The sequence below is a fragment of the Eptatretus burgeri genome, unplaced genomic scaffold (genome assembly GCF_056783735.1).
Source record: "Eptatretus burgeri isolate ZD-2024b unplaced genomic scaffold, Ebu_testis_v1 Ebu_testis_scaffold_124, whole genome shotgun sequence".
NCBI lineage: Eukaryota > Metazoa > Chordata > Myxini > Myxiniformes > Myxinidae > Eptatretus > Eptatretus burgeri.
The window spans coordinates 1-22,500 of record NW_028222074.1 but is presented as its reverse complement, the minus strand read 5'-3'; the positions used below and the strand labels follow the sequence as shown (position 1 = coordinate 22,500).

Below are 22,500 nucleotides of genomic sequence, written 5' to 3'. Positions count from 1 at the left end.
CACAGGGATATGGTACCCCTATTCTAACCGGGGCATACACCAGGACCAGTACACTGGTACACACTTCGCCAACCTCGGATGGATGACAGGCTGAGTCAACCCCCTGGTGTTAATTCAGCAGCTGAGCGGGATTCGAACTCGGGACACTGGGATCCCAAGCCGCCACCCTAACCACTAAGCCAACACCAGGCTTTGTATATATATATATATATATAACCAGGCTATCCCAAGGTATATTTATTTGTCTCCCCTTTTAACCTGGAGGTTGATCAGCTCACTCATTGAACCTATAAAGATTTGTTCATTCTCAAATTCCTTCAATAGTTTAATTTTCTTTGCACAATAATCCCCATCTAAAATATTGACAAACAAAACATTTGAATCTTTATATTTTTTAAGATACCCCTTTTGTGCCATTACGAAATGATAAACTTCTCTTAATGATCTCATCTGACCACCGCCCGAGTTGCAAATCATTTTTGTGTATAAACCACGCCATAAAAAAGTTTTGTTTCAAATGTTTTCAGTTCATGCCGTGAAAATGAGGAAGTGTTTTTTTGACATGGTCGTGCTGTGTGAATGAGGAAGTGGTTTTAGACAGTCATGCTGTGAAAAAATAGGAACTATTCTGTGAGACAAGGTCTCGTGTTTATATTTTATCTCAGAACACGAACTGAAAACATTTGAATCAAAACCATTTTAAGTATGTTTTGTAAATGATTCATACAATCGCCCAGTTATTTTCCAAGCTGTCATTTCCTGTGGCCGCACCCAATGCTTAGGTAATTTCCTCGTCGTTGCCTTATAAGTGATTCACCAGACAGTTTCTGCCAGATGGGATTTTCATTTTTACAACTGAGACATGGACTCACTCTCTTCTGATGAAGACAACAGCTCACTACAGAGTTGGTAAGTTTGTGTATGGTTTTCTCTTTGAACGATGAAGCAAATGATTATTAATTAAATCATGATAATTCTGATATATATATATATATATATATATATATATATATATATATATATATATATATATATATATTTTTTTTTTCCTGGCAGGTCGTTGGGAGAAATTGAGTTTTCATATTACGACGAGGTGCATGAAATTAATACTCTTATTGAAGAGATCAATGATTTTAGAAGAGAATTGAAAGACATTTATAATGAGTGGTACGAAGTCTTATCACGTCCTCTCATCTCGAAGGAATTAAACCAATGGTGAGACACGTGTGTGTGTCTTTCTACCTACCTCTCTCTGCTCTTATTGAAGAGATCAATGATTTATAATGACTGGTCTCTGATCTCGAATGAATTAAACCAATGGTGAGACACGTGTGTGTGTCTATGTGTGTGTATGTGTGTGTGTGTGTGTGTGTGTGTGTGTGTGTGTGTGTGTGTGTGTGTGTGTGTGTGTGTGTGTGTGTGTGTGTGTGTGTGTGTGTGTGTGTGTGTGTGTGTGTGTGTGTGTGTGTGTGTGTGTGTTGCTTTCCCTGTCTGTTTGTATCTCTCTCTGTCTGTCTCTTCATCTATACCCTTGACTTATTTTTTTTTTTTTTTCAGCACTATCACACAACATCAGCTGTTGAAGCAATCTTGTACAACACATGATTTTCTGGAGGTAAATGTTTCTGAATTATTATTAATATCACTCTCTCTTTAGAATGTCGTCTAATGTTGGTTGCATCATTAGTTTGGATGTGGTTTTGTCAGTACACTGGAATTCATTTTATTGACCTTGAAAGGATGACAGGCTCCTGGTGTGTTAATTCAGTGGTCAATGAGGCTTACTCATATTACCATGTAATTATTATCCACTTTTTGTTTCAAAACAGAATATGGTGTCTGAGTTTCGAAATCACAAGACATCTGGAGAAGATTGCTGGGAAAGATTATACATTCTCGCAAATGAATATTTAATATTTTCAATATTAATAAATTATATTTGTTTTGTATACAATTACTTGATTCTGAATTACAAAAAGAATCAAGACATGAAGGGAGGGTAGGTGCGCCCCCCCAATGAACCATCACCCCCTCATCCCATCCCTCCCCTCCCCATGTGTGTGTGTGGGGAAGGGTGGGGGTGGGATGAGGGAGGTGGTGGGTCAAAGGTGGGGGGGCGCACAGGGGGATGAGGGGGTGGGGCTTGTGTGGGAGGGGCTTGTGTGGGCGGGGCTTCGGTCGGGCTTGTGTGGGCGGGGTGTGTGTGTGTGGGGCTTGTGTGGGTGGGGCTTGTGTGGGCGGGGTTTATGTGGGTGGAGCTTGTGTGGGAGGGGTTTATGTGGACAGGGTTTATGTGTGTGGAGTTTTTGTGTGGAGCTTGTGTAGACAGGGCTTATGTGGGAAGGGTTTATGTGGGCAGGGTTTATGTGGGCAGGGGTTTATGTGGGTGGAGCTTATGTGGGAGGGGCGAATGTGGATGAGGTTTGTGTGGATCAATGGATGGGTGGAGAGATGGGTGGAGAGATGGGTGGATGAGTGGAGCTTGTGTGGATGGGTGGATAATTTTTTAATTAAATAAACATGTTGTGTGTGGGGAACTAATTAACTAATCACTAATTATGTGAATATGATGAATATGGGTGGAGCTTGTGTGTGTGTGGAGCTTGTGTGGAGCTTGTGGAGCTTGTGTGGAGCTTGTGTGGGGTTTGTGTGTGGTGGGGTTTGTGTGGGCGGGGCTTGTGTGGGTGGAGTCAAAAAGGGGCGGAGTCAAAAAATTTCAATTTATTGGAGCTTGTGAGGGGTTTGTGTGTGGTGGGGTTTGTGTGGGGTTTGTGTGGGCGGGGATTGTGTGGGCGGGGTTTGTGTGGGTGGAGTTAAAATGGGGCGGAGTCAAGAGATTTCAATTTATCTTTGTCTTTTGTAATTCCTGTGAATAAAATGAACCTAAAATCTCTTCCGCTTCCAAATCATATATTTTACAAGTCCAAGGAACCGTATCTATTACATCAACAATTTAAAAAAGTTCTTTTGTCCATCGTTCAGTAAAACCCTTTTCAAAATGAGATTTCCACCTATATATTCTTACGATATCACCAACTTTGAACTTAGGTTTTCTGACATTAATCTCTTTTTCATATTTTAATTTTGTAAATGTTTCTGATGGTTTCATATTTGTTGCCGTGTGAATCGTGTCATTATACTTATCCACAATATCCTGAATAAAAGATGACCATTGTTGTGAACCGAGTTGTGTGAATTTTTTATATAGTCTCTCTTTTAAGGTACGATTAAAACGTTCAACAACAACTGCCTTCCCTTCATTAAAGGTACTGTATAATGTAATACTGTTATTTTTTAGAAAATTCATAAATGTCTTGTTATAAAACTCTCTACCCTCATCAGTCCACAATTTTTTAGGTTTTCTCTTACTTTTATTAAATATCTGTTGAAAAGCTAACATAAGAGTATTACCTGTTTTGTTTTTTAAAGGGACAACCCACGCATATCTACTCCTCAAATCAATAACGGTTAAAGCATACTTGTACCCCTTATCATTATTGAGTTCAATCAAATCAGCAGACCAGATATAATCTACTTCCTTGGAATAAACTTTCCTTCTCTGAAACTTTGTGAATATTGGTTTATGTAATTCATCAGCTAATTGCTCTTCAGTCTTAATGGCATCATTAGAGCCTATAAGTTTTTGAATTTCCAAGCCCAAGTTTCAATTTAGCACTGATCATCTTCTTCACAATGAACCGATCAACTTTTTCTCTCAAGGTTGGATTTTGTATCAGAGACAAATTATGCAACATTTCTCTATCGGCTTCATGCTTTTCTTCCAACGTTGTGGTATTCCCATAATCAATATCGTGTCTCATGCACACTTCATCAACTCTATTGATAGGCTGACTCCAGGATTTAGGATTGTCTGCCTCATCTAATCTTTTATCCAAGTTTGTACCTGGACCACAGAAAGAATACCCTGGAAGATGTAATTCCCCTGGTATTCCAGTAGTTGTAAATTTACTTCCTGATAAAAACTTTTGTATATCTCCTCCGAGTTTGTGTTTGGAGATAAATTGATTTTTTTTTTGAACCACACACCGAACATATACCTTTTTGTATAACCCTGTTATTTTTACTTTTAATATATGAAATATTTTTAGTATTAGTTTTCTTTTTACATTTGAGACAATAACTCATTTATTTATGTGAAAAATTCCTGCAGAGTGCAAAAACCTTTTAGTTTCCAACATGCACATTTGAATCTTAATTTTTAAAACATAAAGAATCCTTAGAAATGCCTTCACTCTCTCCTCCATTTATTTAAGAAAAAACTTGAATTAAAATGAATAGCTTGTCGATGACAATAGTCTTGTCGAAAGTATTGCAAATAGACTTGTCAATTCTTTGTTTTCCTCCTCGGTGGGTTGAGTTATTTTCTGTAATACCACCAATCTTTTTTGAATCTCACTGGTTTCCATATTTTGATATTTATTTTGTCTCGCTCTTTCCTCCCTCTCCTCCCTCTCTCTCTTCTCTCTTTCCTCCCTCTCCTCCCTCTCTCTCTCTCTCTTCTCTCTTTCCTCCCTCTCTCTCTTCTCTCTCTTCTCCTTTTCCTCCTCTTTCTTCTCCCTCTCCTCCCTCTCTCTCTTCTCCTTTTCCTCCTCTTCACTCTCTTCTTCAACTCCTTCCTCATCCCTTACTATCCTTGAATCACTTACACCCCATAGAATATTATACATATATTCATCAGGATTTCTTGTTATTCCTGCATCGAAAATAATTTTTTTTACAACAGGAAACCAATAAAATTTCTTTTGAATTTCTAAAAGAGCCTTACCTTTTCTTAACTTTATAATTTTTTCATTATTTAACATTGTAATTAAATCTAAAGTTGTCGGTTTATCAACATCAGCATAATGCCAATCTTTTATTGAAAATACCTCATTCTTATGTTGTAGAACATATTTATTAAAATACCGAATACCCTTTTCTTGAAGGTATGCTTGGACACAGAAATGATAATTTTCTTGAAGCCTTCTTGCTGTCATTTATGTATTAGAAATATATGTTAGAATAATATTATGACACGAAACACCTCCCCATCTTCCCATAGTTAAATCATTTTGTATTTCCTTACTTATTATATATAATCCTGTTTTTTCTGTTTTCATGAGATAAACAAGGGCAAAACCATTATTATATTTACCCTTATTAAATTCTTTTATTTGTTGTTTACTAATCGTGGACCCACAAAACTCATTCTCGATACCAAGTGGATAATATTCTTCCTCACGAGACTGATTTAATTGTTCCAGGTCTTCGAGGTTAATTTTAAATGACCAATTATACCCTAAATCATTCATATCATACCCCCATTGTTCTATTCTCATACAAACGATACGCCCTTCTTTATAAAAATTTATTTTAATTCTAACTGTGAATTCTGTATGACCTGGAGATAATATCAACACTTCTGTATCTTTGGAATACACAGCCGTTTTATTTAAGGATATATATTGTGTTAAATCGCTTAATCTCACCAAGTCATTCGCGTCAGTCGGGCTTGGATAATTTTTTAATTTAAAAGCATTTTTCATGTTAATATTTTTGGTTATATTATATTTATGTCGTTCAGCCTGTGCCTTTGTGTAATAATTTGATAAATCAATATCCAGTTCTTGAGATACACCAAAGATAGAACCATCTTTACCAACATAAGTCATTTATATTAGATTAAAAATAATATCATAACATTTTTTATTTTTGTTGAGTTGAAATAACATATATAGACATAATTGACCACAACACTTGGAATTTAATTCTTGGACTTGAAATGTTTGATAAACACCATTCTGTAAGAATTTTATGACTTCAACAGGTGGTGGAAGACCAAAACTATCAAAATAATATTTGTCTTGACTATTAAAAATACAAACCCAATGAGAACCGTTCCCATTATTATCTTCTAAGTTCATAATAATATTCTTTGTATGTTTTGGCACATTTGTTAATTCATCTCTCATACAAATAACCACATTATGAATTTTTAATTTCTTACAATATTTGACAAGTTGTAAATTTGATGTTGTATTCTTTCCAAATTTTTCCAACCACTCATCAATGCTCATTTATTTATTAGAAAGATATAATCCATTACCTCTTTTCGTTAATTTTACACCTGCTTGTGCAATAGAAGAAAGCATATCTCCAACTAACAATCTCGCTTTATCAGGCAGACCTTCAAGTTTTTCAGCAAAATCTACAATTACACCACTTCCACTAATTTGTTCCTCCAACTCTTTGTTATGTCTTTCCAATTCTTTTTGAGCCTGGAGTTGAGCCTTCCTTTCGTTCGCAGTTTTCACCGCTGTTGAAATACCATCCGTCAATGCTCCAACCGCACTTAAACCAGCAAATAAAGGAATTAGAAATGGGAGAAATCCTCCACTCGTCTCTCTTATTGAATATTTTTTCAACATTGGTTTTGTCATTTTAATTTTAAGTGAGCCAGTGTCATTCAAGATTTTAACCTGTTCTCTTGTGAGCAAAACATCAATTCTTACTGCTCCTTTTCTCTGAATTGTATTAACGTTAATCGTACAAGGCTTTTGATTTTGAACACAAGATGATAGTTTATGAAGATTGATTTGATTAACATATACCCCAGTTGGTACTTTGCCACTCATTTATTTAACAAAAAATTATGTGAGACTAATCATCACACCATTATCTGTATTAATCTGCAATTCTGTTTCTTCCAAAAGCAAACAATATGTATCAACTTCTTCACTCTCTCCTCTTTCAATGTATAGGGAAGTATCCACTCGATTAGACTTTATAGTTTCCTTTTGCGCGCTCAGGTCAAACGCATAGATTGTATACAAACTTTTAAATGCTGTCATATCCAAAATAGGTTCTTTATTTCCATTACTTTCACACACCTTTTGGTAAGACTTGTATGCTTCAGCAAAATCATTTTTTCCCAATTAATTTCCAATCTATCTCGTGGATAAAATGTTCCATCTAGAGAAACGCGAAGTTGTTTCACCTTAGCATTATCACTCAATGCATTATTCTTATCAGTCGCAGTATCACCATCTGGCTTTTTAAAAATGATCCACAGATATCGTGGCTTTCCTTCCAGAACACCCAAATTCCACGTGTAAGTAGTTTGATTGAGTTTAACGTGTTGACATCTTCTTTTGAGGTGTGATACACAGTGGTTTCTTTGAGTTAAGTCTTCGATTCAACATCTCTTCTGTTTTAAGATTAGGAGTATATTCACTGATTTTACCAACTCATTTCCTCAATTACAAATTTATTCTGATCACCAAAAGCACTAGCAACACCAAAAAGCAATCGATTTTCATTATCATTCCTTTGGAGTTGAAATCTAATTTTAAGACCATACAGAACTTTATCATGATCACAAAATCCAAATATACCTTTAAGAGGAACCGCCACAGTAAAACTATTTTCTGTTTTTGTATCATCATTATACGCTCCTTTCCTTTGAATATATCCAGGGTCTGTGTTTGTTCCCGTTGACATATCAGGAATAAAACCTTCGACAGACCCCTTTCCCATTCTATCACTGAATGAAGAGTGTAAATTTTATCATTTCAGATACAGCAGAGACATAATCAACCGCTTCAACTTCTTGTGTTCCAATATACAAACGCACAGTATCAAACATTTTCCAGAAGAAATCATTTACAAGTGTAGCGTTTGTGTTATTCCCAGCTTTAGTGAATTTAAATTTACACAACAAGAAACTCTCGGAGAGATTCAAATAGGTTTGTTGATTATTTATTTCAAAACTTTTTGTACCATTCGTATTCCAGTCTGTTCCAGTTATTGCATTTACCTTGAAGTAATCTTCTTTTTTAGTGGAGTTTGAGATAATAATAGTATCATCCAAATCATAGATACTATCAATTGCTTCCATACTTGTATTTATTTAGGAAAAAAGATGTTAAAACTTTTGAAACCCTGATCCAAGTATTTGAATTATTTTCTGTCGTTCTTGGGGGGACAACTGAGTTTTGCTTTTCTTAATTTCTTTTATTGCTTGTAATTTATGAGATTCCTTCTGAGCATCTTTTATACTCTTTACAGCACCTGCTACATTTCCCACAGCAGAAGCAGTTGAACCAATTAGATCTTTATGTTTAAGAATAGTTGAACCAATACCCATGAGAGTATCAATTATCCCATCTCCTCTAAATTGATGTCCAACACCCCTTTGTCTCTTAGGTTTAGAGTATCCTCTACCAAGATACATACCTTCACCCTTGTAGTATGGGGAAAGGAACATCCCATCCCCTGTAATTATTTTATATTTTCCCAACTCGTGTTTCCTCACAATAACCATCGTATTTATTTATTGGAAAACTTCACGTAGGTGAATTCTGATAGATATAACTTCTCCATAAAAAGAAATCACACGATTATCTTGGTCGGTTATCCTAAAATTTACTCTGTGTATGGTTTTTCCTGACACAGGGAGATAAACCAAATTTTTGGGTTCCATATTGAATTTATAACCAATTGGGGTTGAGTATGCGCTGAATGAAAATATTGTATTTGTTTTTTTTCCATCATTATAAGCACCATCAATCAAATCACAGTGAATTAACACCGAATTTATTCCTGAGGATATTTGAATGACATTATCACTGTAAAACGTCCCATTAGTTTCAATCTTTTTTGAGGAGAAACCTAATAACTCTCTAAATGAATTATCAATTGTGAAATCAACCTTGTAGTTATTTTTAACTTTAATCGTTGATTTTGAAGCATGTTTTTGAATGTTTATAACAATATTTTTTGGTTCAATATGCTTCTTCGCCCGTTAGTTTCTGTCTGCGTTTCTTCTTTATGTCTTCCTGTTGTTTTACAACTTTTGAAACCAACTCTTGATGTTCCTTAAATCTTCTTGCTCTTTCTTTTGCATCCATTTATTTATTGTAAAATATCATTTAATGAATTGTAAAGATCAACAGGGAAATTTTCCTTTTCTTCATCATTCAAGTAGATGTGTTCAAATAAATCCTTTTCTTTAAATATTTCATCAAATTCTTTATTAACATTAATGCGAGTTGTAATTTCTTCTTCACTAATACTTGCATCTCTGCCTTTCATACGTTTGCGTTGAGTTTCTTCATCAACATCAAAACCGAATGATAAAATCTTCACTCCACTCAGATGTTTAATAATTTGTCTCGTTCCTTCTGGATTAGTTTCTAATATCCCAACACCACCAGATTTTAGTTTCCTTAACTCACTCTTACAATGTGAATATTTTGTTGTACCAAGAGAAACCTCCTCAAACATTTGACCTTCATTCCTCAATCGCATATGTTCCTCCACTGAAATACAGTGATAATCTTCACCTTTTACTTCTCCAGGTCTTATTGCTCTAGTTGTTGTTGATACAATGCGTATCACGGGGTGTTCTTTAAGTAAATTTACAATATTCTCATTTGTACTACACAAGAACCTTGATTTATGAAAGTTTTTTTCCAGAAGCAGATTTACCCACAAGATTTATAATAATAGTTGTCATTTATATATGTAATTGTTTATAAAACAAAAATATATCCCTTAATATCTCATCTTGTTTCACAACAATATATTTATATTTTTCAGTCGTGTGCTTCATGTAATCCTCAAATTTCTTTTTACTACATAATGTAGAACAATTATCTCTCCAAAAATTATTGATATCTATTGAATTTAACTTGAATAAAATAAAAGTATTAGCATTGTTTCTGATGGAACGACGAGGAAGTTGAAAGTACGATTGACTAAGATAAATACAATTACAAGAAGAATGTCTCCCTCTTGTGTAGTAGCTGTCCATTACCGTTTGGTTTCTCTCATTAACACAATCATCAAAGATAACGAGGTTCTTTTTGATTTATCCAAATCTTGGGGAGACGGTATATCATCCGTATTATCACTAAGAATACAAGTTATAGGATTTGATTTCTTTTTACATCTCTGTGTGTCACAAAATAGTTGAATTATATCTTCAATGTTATAATCATTTAGGTTTTTTTGATGTTTAAATAAACCGATTATATCTTCTTTTTGAAGACCAGCATTAAAACCTTGTGAGAGTAGTTGATACTCTGGTTGAAAACTCGACTTTGTGAAAATTATTAAATTTTCATAATCTAAAAAGTTGGGTGTGAGGAGCATTTTCAAAAGTAAGCAGGTTTTTCCACATCCACTTGAACCAACTATGAGACATCTTAATGAATTTGGGAGATTTTTATGGTTGTTAAATTTTATCTTATTTTCCCAAATGGGTAAAAAATCATTCATTTATATATTTGGAAAACAGGTTATTTAATTTATTATTGGCTTTTTTAGAAACTCTATATTTTATCCTAAGTTCAGGTTTAATTTCAAGATAATCCATTATTTTATTTATACAATATCTTGTGTTGATATTTCCCTGAAAATTACATCCATGAATAATATACAACAACAATCCTTTGAACATTTCTCTTATACGTTCAGTTTCTTCCCTTGTAAGGAAAGGTGTGTTGTCACCCTCATACTTTGCATTCATTTCTCGAATCAATCTTGTAAAGTAATTCATTTTTGGTGTAAATCTAAAAGAATTATTTTCCTTTTTATATTTTTTATTATCATTAATTATAAGATAATCACAGAATATACATTGTTTATAAGCTTTTGACTCTGTGTTTAATCCCCGTCTTTCACACGCAGGACAATTCTCAAATTTGTCATATGGAGAATCAGGAAAGTCTAGCATATTTATAAAGTAAAACTTTACTTCAACTGAAATTCATCTATACTTTCAGTTGTATATTACCATCGATATCGATATACTTTTTTTCATTATCAGATTCAACGACAACATTTTTTACATTAAAGGTAATTTTAAAATGATCGTTAATTACTATTGAACGAAATGTCATTTCACCTGATATATGAGCATCCTTTATTTACTTTACTTACAATTATTTATTTACAATTTATTTACATAACTTTATTTACATTATTGATCATAAAGTATTGATATTACTTTATTTACAATTTACTATAATCTCAAAATGATATGTGGCTCAGGAGGTGGTCAAACAAGAGCATTAAGAGAAGTTTATCATTTCGTTATGGCACAAAAGGGGTATCTTAAAAAATATAAAGATTCAAATGTTTTGTTTGTCAATATTTTAGATGGGGATTATTGTGCAAAGAAAATTAAACTATTGAAGGAATTTGAGAATGAACAAATCTTTATAGGTTCAATGAGTGAGCTGATCAACCTCCAGGTTAAAAGGGGAGACAAATAAATATACCTTGGGATAGCCTGGTTATATATATATACAAAGCCTGGTGTTGGCTTAGTGGTTAGGGTGGCGGCTTGGGATCCCAGTGTCCCGAGTTCGAATCCCGCTCAGCTGCTGAATTAACACCAGGGGGTTGACTCAGCCTGTCATCCATCTGAGGTCGGCGAAATGAGTACCAGTGTACTGGGCCGGTGTATACCCCGGTTAGAATAGGTGTACCATATCCCTGTGTTGTAAGAGGCGTCCAGGAAGGGCATCCGGCCATAAAACATTGCCTCACAAAAGCCAAACCCCTGCACAGCAGGGAAAAACGGATAAAAAGGGGGTTTATTTTTAGGGAAAAAAAAGGGAATCGCTGAAAATCCCCCATTCATTTACATGGGGAAAAGTGAGCTAGAACCAGTATATTCACCCTACTGACGTCATAATGTCTCAAGCTTGACATATCTAGAAAGCACTCATCGAGGTGTTCAATTTGAGGTACTACACGATATGGTTCCTAAAACTTGAAAATTTGACCTTGGGGTCAAATATGTTTGACCTCAGGCGCTAACCATGAAGGTCAAGGCCAATCGCCACCAAAAAATAATCAGCTGAGCGCCAGACCATATACTACATTCCCATAAAGTTTGGAGACGATTCCATGAAAATTACTCAAAAAATAAGGGTTTCGTCGACTCCCTTGATTTGCGACAAAGTGACCTTGACCTTTGACCTTCAAAATTTTATGTGCTGAAAGGGACCGCTATAGGCCTCTGATATGCGAAGTTACAAAAATTTCCAATGATAACTGTGCTCTGCAGAATTTTTTATACGTGATTACAGACAAACAAAAAAATAAAAAAAATTTAAAAAAACATACAAGCTGACTTACATATCTTGCAAAAACTTCGTTTTGGCAAGATAATAAATAAATATAACAGCAGCAAAACAATAAAACCAGATTGATGAAGAAACCATCAGGTAAAACAGCACATGAGGAAAGTATTTATGGCTCTTTTGTTGAGATGAAACACGAGATCAGTGAATTAACAATCACAGCAGCAAATGATGAAACGATGCACCACAAAGTATGATCAATTTAATGGTTTTTAAAGACTAATAAGAGATGGCCCATGAGGATTGGGTGGTGGGGAGTGGTCAATTTCAATAAGGGTGAATCTCATGAAGGTTTAAAGTCTGCAGGTGTGTGTGTGTGTGTGTGTGTGTGTGTGTGTGTGTGTGTGTGTGTGTGTGTGTGTGTGTGTGTGTGTGTGTGTGTGTGTGTGTGTGTGTGTGTGTGTGTGTGTGTGTGTGTGTGTGTGTGTGTGTGTGTGTGTGTGTGTGTGTGTGTGTGTGTGCGCACGTGCATGAGTTCTGTTGTGATATCCTGTGGACGCTTTCAAACCCCATTTTATTTGTCTGGTTTTCATTGTAAAAATCACAACCCATGGATTCATTTGACAGGTTGTGATTTTAACAAAGACATGGCAATCTGTATTGTCCTGTTTTTCCTCATTATTCCAGGGAACTCCATGAAACGATGACATATTTACAAAGGGCAATTTAACAGGTTTAACGTGTCTAAATATAATCTTGTAGAAATCAAATATGAACAAGAAATATAACTGAGAGTTTGAGGAGGTATTTGTGATGAACAGCAAGTTCAATGTTGACCATCGTTTTGCCTTTATACTTCCTCCAACCAAAGGATCGAAGTGCTGTTTACTATTCGACAACATGAGTCCTCGTCAATTCATTTCAGCCTCATGAGAGTTTGTGATTTTCGTGGAAAGAATCAAATCTTCAAAATTCCCTTTCGAAAATAATCCCACATATTTAATCTGGATTCTGGGCCATGACATTCCACAATTGTGTCTGGAAACTTGAGAATTATGCGATCTTCAAAATTTTCATTGAGAAAGTCAAGGACGGGGCTCACAGTCTGGGGATATACACCAATCCATATGGACCCTTCCTCGTGTGTCACTGTTCAAGTCCATATTCCCACAATGACGTAAGAAGTCATTTGAAGCATGGCATGACGTCGGGCAGAATCAGCTATTCCTTCGATGGGCGAAGTTGTCCGATTATGCAATTCTTTGTTTCATTTTTCAAACATCTCCCTTCACCTCCATCTCATTACATGTAATTTCCCCATAATGATGATGGAAAGCTCACAAGTGACGATCCAAGCAAGCTGTTTGTCAGTGTACCTCAAAGACGATTTGGAACCCGAGATGAGAAGGGCCTGTGAGAGGCCTGTAGTTTGGGAACAGACATGTTTAATGAAGTCAAGCGTTTGGGATTTGTAACATGTCTCAGGTTGAACAGGGAAATTAAATTTGACAATCACCCTCGAGCCAGACAACCCCAAAATCATTTCCTTCACCTTCACTAAACTGCTTCCCACAAATCTCAACAAATCTCTTTTTCTTTACCACAATTTTGAAATTGAGGATTCTATAAGAATGAGGTGTTTATAGGAACAATATGTATAAAAATTGTATATTTGTTGATTCATTGAGGGATGTTTCGATACATGTTTTGCTTGTATCACACCAAATATAAATACAATATTAAAATCTCTTGAAACATTTCATCTTTTTACAATTACATTTTCATCATTCTTACTTTCCCTTCCTCTTCTGTTTTTACAAAGTGTCCAACTTCCCCGGTCTCTTCGATCTCATTCTCCCCTTCAGGGCTTCAAGGCAGCTGTTCACCACCATCTCAGATCAACCCCCATTAACCTCCCCCCTCCAAACTAATCTCTTTCCAATTTTTCCTTCCTGAGAGTTTGTGGTTGTGTCCATCTTGCTCACCCTCTGTGTCCTCTCCAAGACATCATTCTTCCCTTCATCCCTTACTTTACCAAGTCTCCCTCCATTTCATCCCTCGGCCCTGCTGTTCGTGTGTTTCCCCCTCCCTTCCTTCTGTTATGACCTGACCCATGAAATGTTTTCGCTCCACCACGAGCCTCGAAACTCTAAACAAAAAAATGCTTTGAAATTTTGCTTCAAAATGAAAAAAACAAAATACCCACCACCACCACGACTACTCCGATGACTACTACTACAACAGCTCCAATTATAATTGGATAATAATTATTATTATTATTACTCCCTTTTTGTGGGGTCAGCTGGGGAATGTTTTATTTGGCCCAAGACCTCCAACTGGCTGACAATGCCTGACATTTAAATTTCGGTGAGTTGTGCAGGAATTTTGAAATTGTTCAGGGTGCTGGAGATGACTTGTCCATTATTCCTCAAAGACAATGTGGAATCTTTAGCATCAACAACTAATTGTAGTGGATGGGATGCCCGGTTTAACATCAAGGGAGGGACAGTGCACTCATTGATGAATCACTCTGCTTGTGAAACACAAGGATGATAGTTTATCTCAGGATCGAGATCAGGGGCTAAACAGCTTGGAGGGAAGTGTGTATACTTCTCGAGTATCCACCCAACCCTTGTTTCGAATTTAAAGATGAATATAGAAATTTGACTGACTGCAAACTGATTAATAATAGCCCTTGTCTCCGGTTCAAACTGACACAAAACCACTTGACCACCCTTCGCCATGTCCTCCTGTCAGTTGACCATTCTTCTTCCAATTCCACGACTCCTAAATCTCTCACCACCACATCCTTCCATCCGGTTACATTCCTCTTCTTCTTCCTGGCAGTTCCGTCACCATGACTCGCCTCACCGCGTCCTCACTCTCTCCTCATCAGATGACCAAACCTCTTTAATCAATGATAACTAACCAGTAACCAGCCTCACCCCTCCCATAATTGGTGATAAAAGATTTCGAGTTTTGTGTCTCAGCTCCACACAAAATTGTACAAGATTCCAAGCTTCGTAGGATTTCATTATCCCGACGAACGCCTTCTGGGATGCTGTTAATTTTATATCGTTTCATGATTTTGTCTCTATTTGTGGGATCATATTTCAACAGGTTCAGGGTACATTTCCATGGGTGGGAATTGCAGCCTCCAACGAGCGGACATTTTTCTTGTTTTCTGTGAATTTTCATTCATGCAGAAACTGATGAAGAAGAAAAATGAGGATGAGCTCAGATGCTCTCTCATACATGTCGTTATATAGATGTTATTTGTGTGGTTAACGATTATGATTTTGATAGGTTTCTTCACAAGGTTTATCCAGATCGCCTGATTACAAACAGTAGTGGTAATGATTGTACAGTTGCTGCATGTCTGGATGTGTTGGTTAGAGTTGGACAGAATGGTTTTGGTTCAAGTGTATATCATAAAGTTGATAATTTCTGTTTCCGTGTCGTCTTGTACACCTTTCCAGGTGTCAATGTACCAATTAAAATGTGTTACAATGTCTTTTCATCTCAGCGACTTGGATTTTAAAGAATTTGTTCAGTAAAGGATAATTTTGTGGAACGTGCTGAGAAGGTTTTTCCATCATGTTAAACAAAGGATATTTGTCTGATTGTTTGATCAGGTCTTGTGAGAATGCCTTTAGACTCCATCATCACCTTTTAAGTTTCGTTCGTTTTCATGTAAACAAGTTCCTATTGCATTTGATGTTATCATAATTAATTCATTATTTTAGTGAGGTAAATTCTTCAATTAATATAATTAATTGTGTATGTGTGTGTGTGTGTGTGTGTGTGTGTGTGTGTGTGTGTGTGTGTGTGTGTGTGTGTGTGTGTGTGTGTGTGTGTGTGTGTGTGTGTGTGTGCGTGTGTATATATAAAGTGTTAAAGAATAAAGGTGTTCTATTTAGATTTCAATAAATACAACCAATAAATATTATTTATAAACTACGTTATACATATGCATTAAAATCATTCATAATAGTTTGAATACTTGGTTGACAGTATGTGTTTATGGTTCGATGGAGGTGCTGTGTCATGGATATGTCCACAAGGTAAAGTGTTTATCGCTTAATGTTATCATATGAAGTGATGTGTGATTGAAATTATTCATTCGTAGAAACACTTTAAATAAAACTAATAACGAAACAAGAAGAGGATGTTGTGCAGAGCACGATACTTGCAAAATCCATAAAACAAGTTTGACCCAAAAAAAAGTAATTGATGGTTGGATTCAATGACCAAATATGGAATTCCTCTTCAAATTTCAAGTCAATCGGATGAAAATTGACAATTTCAGAAATCCGGCCTATGTTGTCCTTTTGTCCGATGTTGACCTCAAAAATAATTGGTTCGTTGAATATCGTGACCAGAAATATAAATCATTTTCAAATTTCAAGTCAATCGGATAAAAATTGAAGGTTTTAGAAATCTCACCGAAGTTGTTGACCTTTGGCCTATGTTGACCTTTTGACCTCAAAACAATCGGATTGTTTATGACAAACTCTACCAAGTGGTGAAGTTTTGTTGTGATCGGTTTAAAATTGTGACTTGTCGGCAATAAATAGACAAACAAACAGACTAACAGACAGAATAACAAAATTGACTGAATAATATACGTGAAAAATCTTCTATTTTGCAAGTAATAAGTTTGAATAAGGATATTGCATTTCTGTGTTTACTTACTGTCTGGACACAACTTTGAGGTTGTGGGTCCACTGATGTGGAGTAATCGACTGATGTGAAACTGTGACCGGGGTTGTGGACCCGCCGATCGGAAAGGTTCTGGGCTGAACGGATCGAAACCTCGATGATAAACGGTGCCCAGGTGATGATTCGGGCAGTTGGGAAATCAGTCAATTGGATAAGTTAAGGTTATATCTTCCAATAAAATAGCTTTTGTAAGTACTTACCAGGAGATAATATATCTGTGTTTGTGTGTTTATGTATGTGTGTTTGTATGTATATGTATGGGTGTGTGTGTGTGTGTGTGTGTGTGTGTGTGTGTGTGTGTGTGTGTGTGTGTGTGTGTGTGTGTGTGTGTGTGTGTGTGTGTGTGTGGGGGTGTGGGAGAGAGAGGGAGAGAGACAGTGAGTGAGTCTGCACACAACAACGACCTTTCCATTAATTTTGTGAGGCACATGAGGCTGTCAAGGCAGTTTCCTTTGGCTGAGGGGTCGCCACTCCGAGGCATGTTACTTGAATGGCTTTTTACCCCCAAAAACTTTGCACTCATTTTCCCGACCTCAGCAGGATGACAGGCTGACTATATCAACACATATGATATGATAGTTGTGAAACCAGCAATCAAACTCACCGGTGCCCCCTTGTCTCCAGGAGGTCCTGCAGGCCCCGCTGTTTCCGGTCGACCTGGAAGGCCAATTAGCCCCACAGGACCGACTGGGCCTCTCTCGCCCGGTGAGCCCTGATGACGGCAGATCAACGGTTAAAACAATTTATGAAATCTGGACATAAGATGATGATGACTTTGTTTAGTCAGCCCCAGGTGGAGCCAACATTAAATGACATTTTCAAATTGCAAGCAAAATCAACAAGTGGAAGAGGAGAATGTGAAGATTGAAATCCATGAACACGACTGTCGGACAGGGAGCGGTTTCATTATGACAAAGAGTAATGGCATTGAGTTTGGAGTTCAAACTTTTACCAAACTTCATGAAGAACACGTACACACTGCATTGAGTGCACTTTTCACATAAATACCAAGGATATACTAAACATGTACCTACAAACACCTTCTGCACACCAGACGTGGTCGCACATACAATGCGTGCATCATACGTGGGAAACCCACAGATACACCAAGTGTCTACTCAAGAAACTTCGGAATATATTTACAAACTACGTTTGGTATACTGTATAACGTCGATAAAACACAATGGAGTGACATGTCAACAAACAGTTTACAAGGAATGTGTTCACAGTGTTGGTGCTTACAGCTGGACCTGGTGCACCTGGAGGACCCTGGTCACCTTTCAACCCCGGAATACCCTAAATTGGGACAGAAGGAATTGACAAACCGACAATCCCTGCACCGTTTCATGACAAGATAAATAAACATACCAAGAGGCGAGAGTCATGAAACCGCGAAGACTGCTCAGGCCTCATCATGTGAAGAACTCGTTACATCTCGAATGGAGATTGTTTAAAATTCCTCGAGACAACAAAACAAACTCCTTCGAGGGACAAGTCTCATCAGTGTGTGAAAAAGATCCCTCAAAATGAATTTCACATCGATGTGTCTTCTCTTCTGGCTTTGCTTCGTGGGCGAAGATCAAGAAGGATGGGATCCACGTCGGCTGCAGGCTCGCTGGTGGCTGGTGAGTCCGATACGGGACAGACAAATCCGACCACAGCGGCTGCAGACAAAGGTTTGGTCAGGAATGGTTGCCGAGGCATCCCGGTTCTTTCTCCTCCTTCTTATCTCTTCAAGGCTGGCTCTGCGGCAGCACTCGAAGGAGGAGACTGCCTGGCAGACTGAGCGTCTCCATTCATCTTGATCGGCAGCGAGGGTTGACCACTGGCGGTGGTCAATTTGGCAGACGCTCAGGGACTTCTTCAGGGAGTCTTTGCACCCTTTCTTTGGAGCGTCTACGTCACGGTGGCCAGAGGGCAGCTCTCCATACAGCACGACCTTGGGCAGGCGGTGATCCTCCATTCTGGAAACGCGCCCTGCCCAGCATTGCTGAGTTTTCAGCAACATGACCTCCATGCTGTAAACCTCCGCTTGTTCAAGAACTACAATGTTGGTGACGAAGTCACTCCAGTGAATGTTGAGGATGGAGCGAAGACAGCGCTGGTGGAAACGCTCGAGGAGTCGTAGGTGACGACGGTAGGTAACCCATGACTCGGCACCGTACAGGAGTGTGGTCAGTCCGGATTACATGGTACACGTTGATCTTTGTGCCCTTCTTCAGATGCCGATTGTTCCACACTCGCTTGTAGAGTCTTCCAAATGCACTGCTTGCTTTCGCCAGTCTGTTGTCGATTTCCTTGTCGATCTTGGCATCTGAAGATATGGTGCACCCCAGGTAGCAGAACTGGTGGACTGTCTTCAGCTCCGACTGGCCAATGGAGATGTGAGGAGGGTGGTACTCTTCCTGGAGTGAGGGTTGATGCAAGACTTGTGTGTTCTTCAGGCTGACTTCAAGTCCGAAGAGCTGCGCAGCCTCTGCGAAGCAGGATGTTAAACGCTGCAGGGCTGTCTCAGTGTGAGCAACAAGGGCAGCATCATCGGTAAACAAAAGCTCTCGGATCAGTTGCTCCATGGTCTTTGTGTGGGTCTGAAGTCGCCTCAGGTTGAACAAGCTGCCGTCAGTGTGATATCTGACGGATGTAGATATATCGTGTCGTCAGTGTGATATATCGGATGTAGACGCCGTCTTCATCATCAAGATCTTCTATGGCCTGCTGCTGAAGAAGATGGAGAAAAGGGGAGGTGCAAGAACACAGCCCTGCTTGACACCGTTGATGATAGGGAAAGGCTCTAAAAGGTCGTTGCTGTCTCTGAGTGATGTGTCACACTCCTTCGTGAACGTTGGTGAAGTCAGAGAGCGTGCGGGGGGGAGGGGCGGACTCTTTACAGTGCGGCTTGGTGACGTCAGAGAGCGCGCGGGGGGGGGGCTGTGAGGGTGAGTGCAGGGCGGGGCTGCTCGGGAAAGAGAAAGGTGGTGGTGGACCGCTGGATCATGCACAACGCTATATGTCATCGTCCGGTTGCTTAGCGCCAATTTTGGGCAAGATCATGACACGCTGGATTAAAGCGCCACATTTTGCACACTCACTATACAGGTCCCATAGAAACATTCTTGACGGGGGTGCCTGGTCTGGGGTGCCTAGGTCAAGGTCAGGCCGAGGTCAAAGGTCACATGTTGTAATACTGTCTTAATACCACATATAACATAGGTTTTTGTTAATCTGGAAGGTTTTCACCTTGCCCCAGTAGTGCAGCAGTTGTTAAATGTGGGATTAGAATCAGTCAAGCATGTTTTTATTCTTGTTACGTTCCCACGCCCCCAAAAATGTCACTTTTCTCTCCAAATGGTCAAATTTTCCACAAAGGTCAATGTTTTTTGCCATGAGGCCAAATTTGCCCCGAGTATATCTGATCGCAGGTTTATAATTGAGGAGCAATTAACAAGTTTGCCTCACCCTAGCTTTTTATTTTTACCACTCTGTCTGAAATTGCTTAAACATAATATATGTGCTTGTCTTGGTCTCTTTTCAGGAAGACGAATATAGGTCCCAAGCAGAATGGATTGGGAAAAGTGCATAATATGTGGTTTGAAAGATGGTGATTTAAAGTGTCCTGCTGAAAGGTCAGATGGAGAAGGACCAGCTTCATATGATGATTTCCTACAGAATGTGGAGGGATTTCGTGAACTCCAAGCACTTCCAGTTCAGTTAGCCAACAGCGGATGTGACACTGCTGCTGAACTTCTTGAAAATCGTGCAAAATGGCATAAAGCATGTAAACTGAAGTTTGCAAGCTCTCAGCTTGAAAGAGCAAGAGATAGACATAAGCGAAAAAGTACTGAACAGGATGAAAGAAAGTCTAAACGCCAAACAAATGAGTCATCTTCAACTATGAAAGACTGCATCTTCTGGAGAAAAACTCAAGGCAAGCTGCACGACTGTTCTACTTTAGGACTGGATATGACACTCAGAGATATGGCCACAGCATTGAAAGATGAAGACTTGCGAGCAAGAATTGCAGGAGGTGATTCAGTAGCTATTGAAGCTAAGTATCACAATAAATGTCCAACAGCCTTCAAGAATCGCTATAGAAGTATGGAAGGAGAAAAGCAGGAAGACAATACCACATCCACGATTGATCAGAAAATGATGCAGGTCCGAGTGTTTGCAGAGCTGGTTTCTAAAATAGAAAGTAGAATTTAAGACGGAACTCGCATATTCAAACTTTCCGAGATCCATACATTGTTCATGTAACTCACTTGACAAGGACGAGGCATGCCCATCAGATCAGCGCACTTTCCCTTGCCAAACTGCAGCAGGATGCATGCCTCGAGAAGCTCGGTCCTCATGATGAAGCAGCCTTCAATGACTGGAAGAAAGAAATGTGTGCAAAGAATCCCACCTTTGAGTACTGGGACATAATTCTGCGATTAGAAATCCTGGTCCTCATCTTTGTTCGTTCTCATCGTGAGAGAAACTTTCTCACTCTTCATTGCTGTACTTGAGACATTGACCCCCTGGCTCTTTGCCTTGGACCACCCAAATTACGCTCGCTGGATTCCTGTGTATATCAGGGACATGAAATCCCTATAGTACAGCTGATAATCTCTCATATCATAAGAATTGTGCAAATTATGACGAAAGCATGAAATTTCTACCAGTGTTAGTACATGCCATAGGTTTCATTTTCAGATCGGGAGGTAAGGCAGATTTGACCTCTGAGGACCGTGAGAGGTCAATGACCTCAAGTTATCAAAATATTGATGTTTGGTGTCATTGGTTAATGGTAAACATGTTTAGGATGTACAAACCAGGCATTTGTGTTCCAATAAAAATGTCTACATATTCCACACAGTGTTGGTAGTTTGATTACAGATGTCGAGCTTTGACCTCTGAGGACAGTGAGAGGTCAATTACCTCAACATATCAAATATTGATGCCAATGAATGAAATATTGATGACAAACACCCAGATGTCCTGGCAGAATTCAAGTCTGGGAAGTTTGTGGTACACAAGACCAGCAACAAGTTCTCTGCCATGGCAATTGACCAATGTCATGAACAGAACAACGCTGTGGACAAAGGGTCTGGTGGAGCTATTGGACTGACAGGAAACCCTGGGGCACTCAGACGCTGGATGGTGGCAGGGCCAGAAATAGCCAGGATCACTGCAGAGTTTGAAGAGCAGGCGACAAGAGGACATGGCGGTGCTCACGACACTGGGCATCTTCACAATGACCAGAAACCTGGAGTGCAAGCAGCCTTTATGAAGGATGTCAGAGCACTCATAGCAGTGTTTGAAGAGATGGGGAATCCCTTCCTCGAGAACACTCAAGATCTACTGGTCCTTGACACGAGAGACATCATGGACACCCCCAGTGGCAGAAACGGTGAGGAAGATTGAGTCCCTTGGTGAGGAGCAGTACACAAAGTTTGTTGAAGAAAGACTGGAACTATGCACGAAGCCAGTTAGAGAAAGAAGAGAGTGGCTCCCTCTATCGTCATGCCTAATTACTGGAAGGACTTCCTTTGTGTGGATCAAAACAAGACTGAGCTCTTTGGTTTCCTGTCACGAGAGGCCATTCGTCTTCCAATAGCAGATGGCAAGGAAATGTATGCAACATGTGGAACTGAGGTCCTGTGCTCTCCTGCCGAGTCCGACTTGACCAGCCTCGTCCCATGTT

The 22,500-nt window shown here is 38.6% G+C and overlaps 1 protein-coding gene and 1 long non-coding RNA gene across 13 annotated transcripts in view; one reads left to right on the top strand and one right to left on the bottom strand.

The window, feature by feature from the left end:
• LOC147007535 (uncharacterized) overlaps positions 1 to 1,973 on the top strand; it is a 3,394-nt gene extending 1,421 nt beyond the window's left edge. Inside the window, exons 1-4 of the long non-coding RNA XR_015054133.1 lie at positions 1 to 909; positions 1,057 to 1,215; positions 1,558 to 1,615; positions 1,830 to 1,973. The exon at positions 1 to 909 is cut by the window's left edge and continues 1,421 nt beyond it. This is a non-coding gene — a long non-coding RNA (uncharacterized LOC147007535). The remainder of the gene's footprint in view (positions 910 to 1,056; positions 1,216 to 1,557; positions 1,616 to 1,829) is intronic.
• The window catches only part of LOC147007534 (uncharacterized), a 79,929-nt gene extending 61,608 nt beyond the window's left edge, over positions 1 to 18,321 (bottom strand). For all 12 annotated transcript variants that reach the window (XR_015054130.1, XR_015054131.1, XR_015054129.1 and 9 more), the window contains exons 1-2: positions 18,186 to 18,321; positions 17,422 to 17,529 (exon numbers count right to left, since the gene is read on the bottom strand). Coding sequence is in view for 8 of the 12 variants with exons in the window: in XM_085866980.1 (XP_085723106.1) it covers positions 17,422 to 17,529; positions 18,186 to 18,233 (156 nt within the window). In the remaining 4 variants the exon portion in view is untranslated. The remainder of the gene's footprint in view (positions 1 to 17,421; positions 17,530 to 18,185) is intronic.
• Positions 18,322 to 22,500: the final 4,179 nt, after the last annotated feature.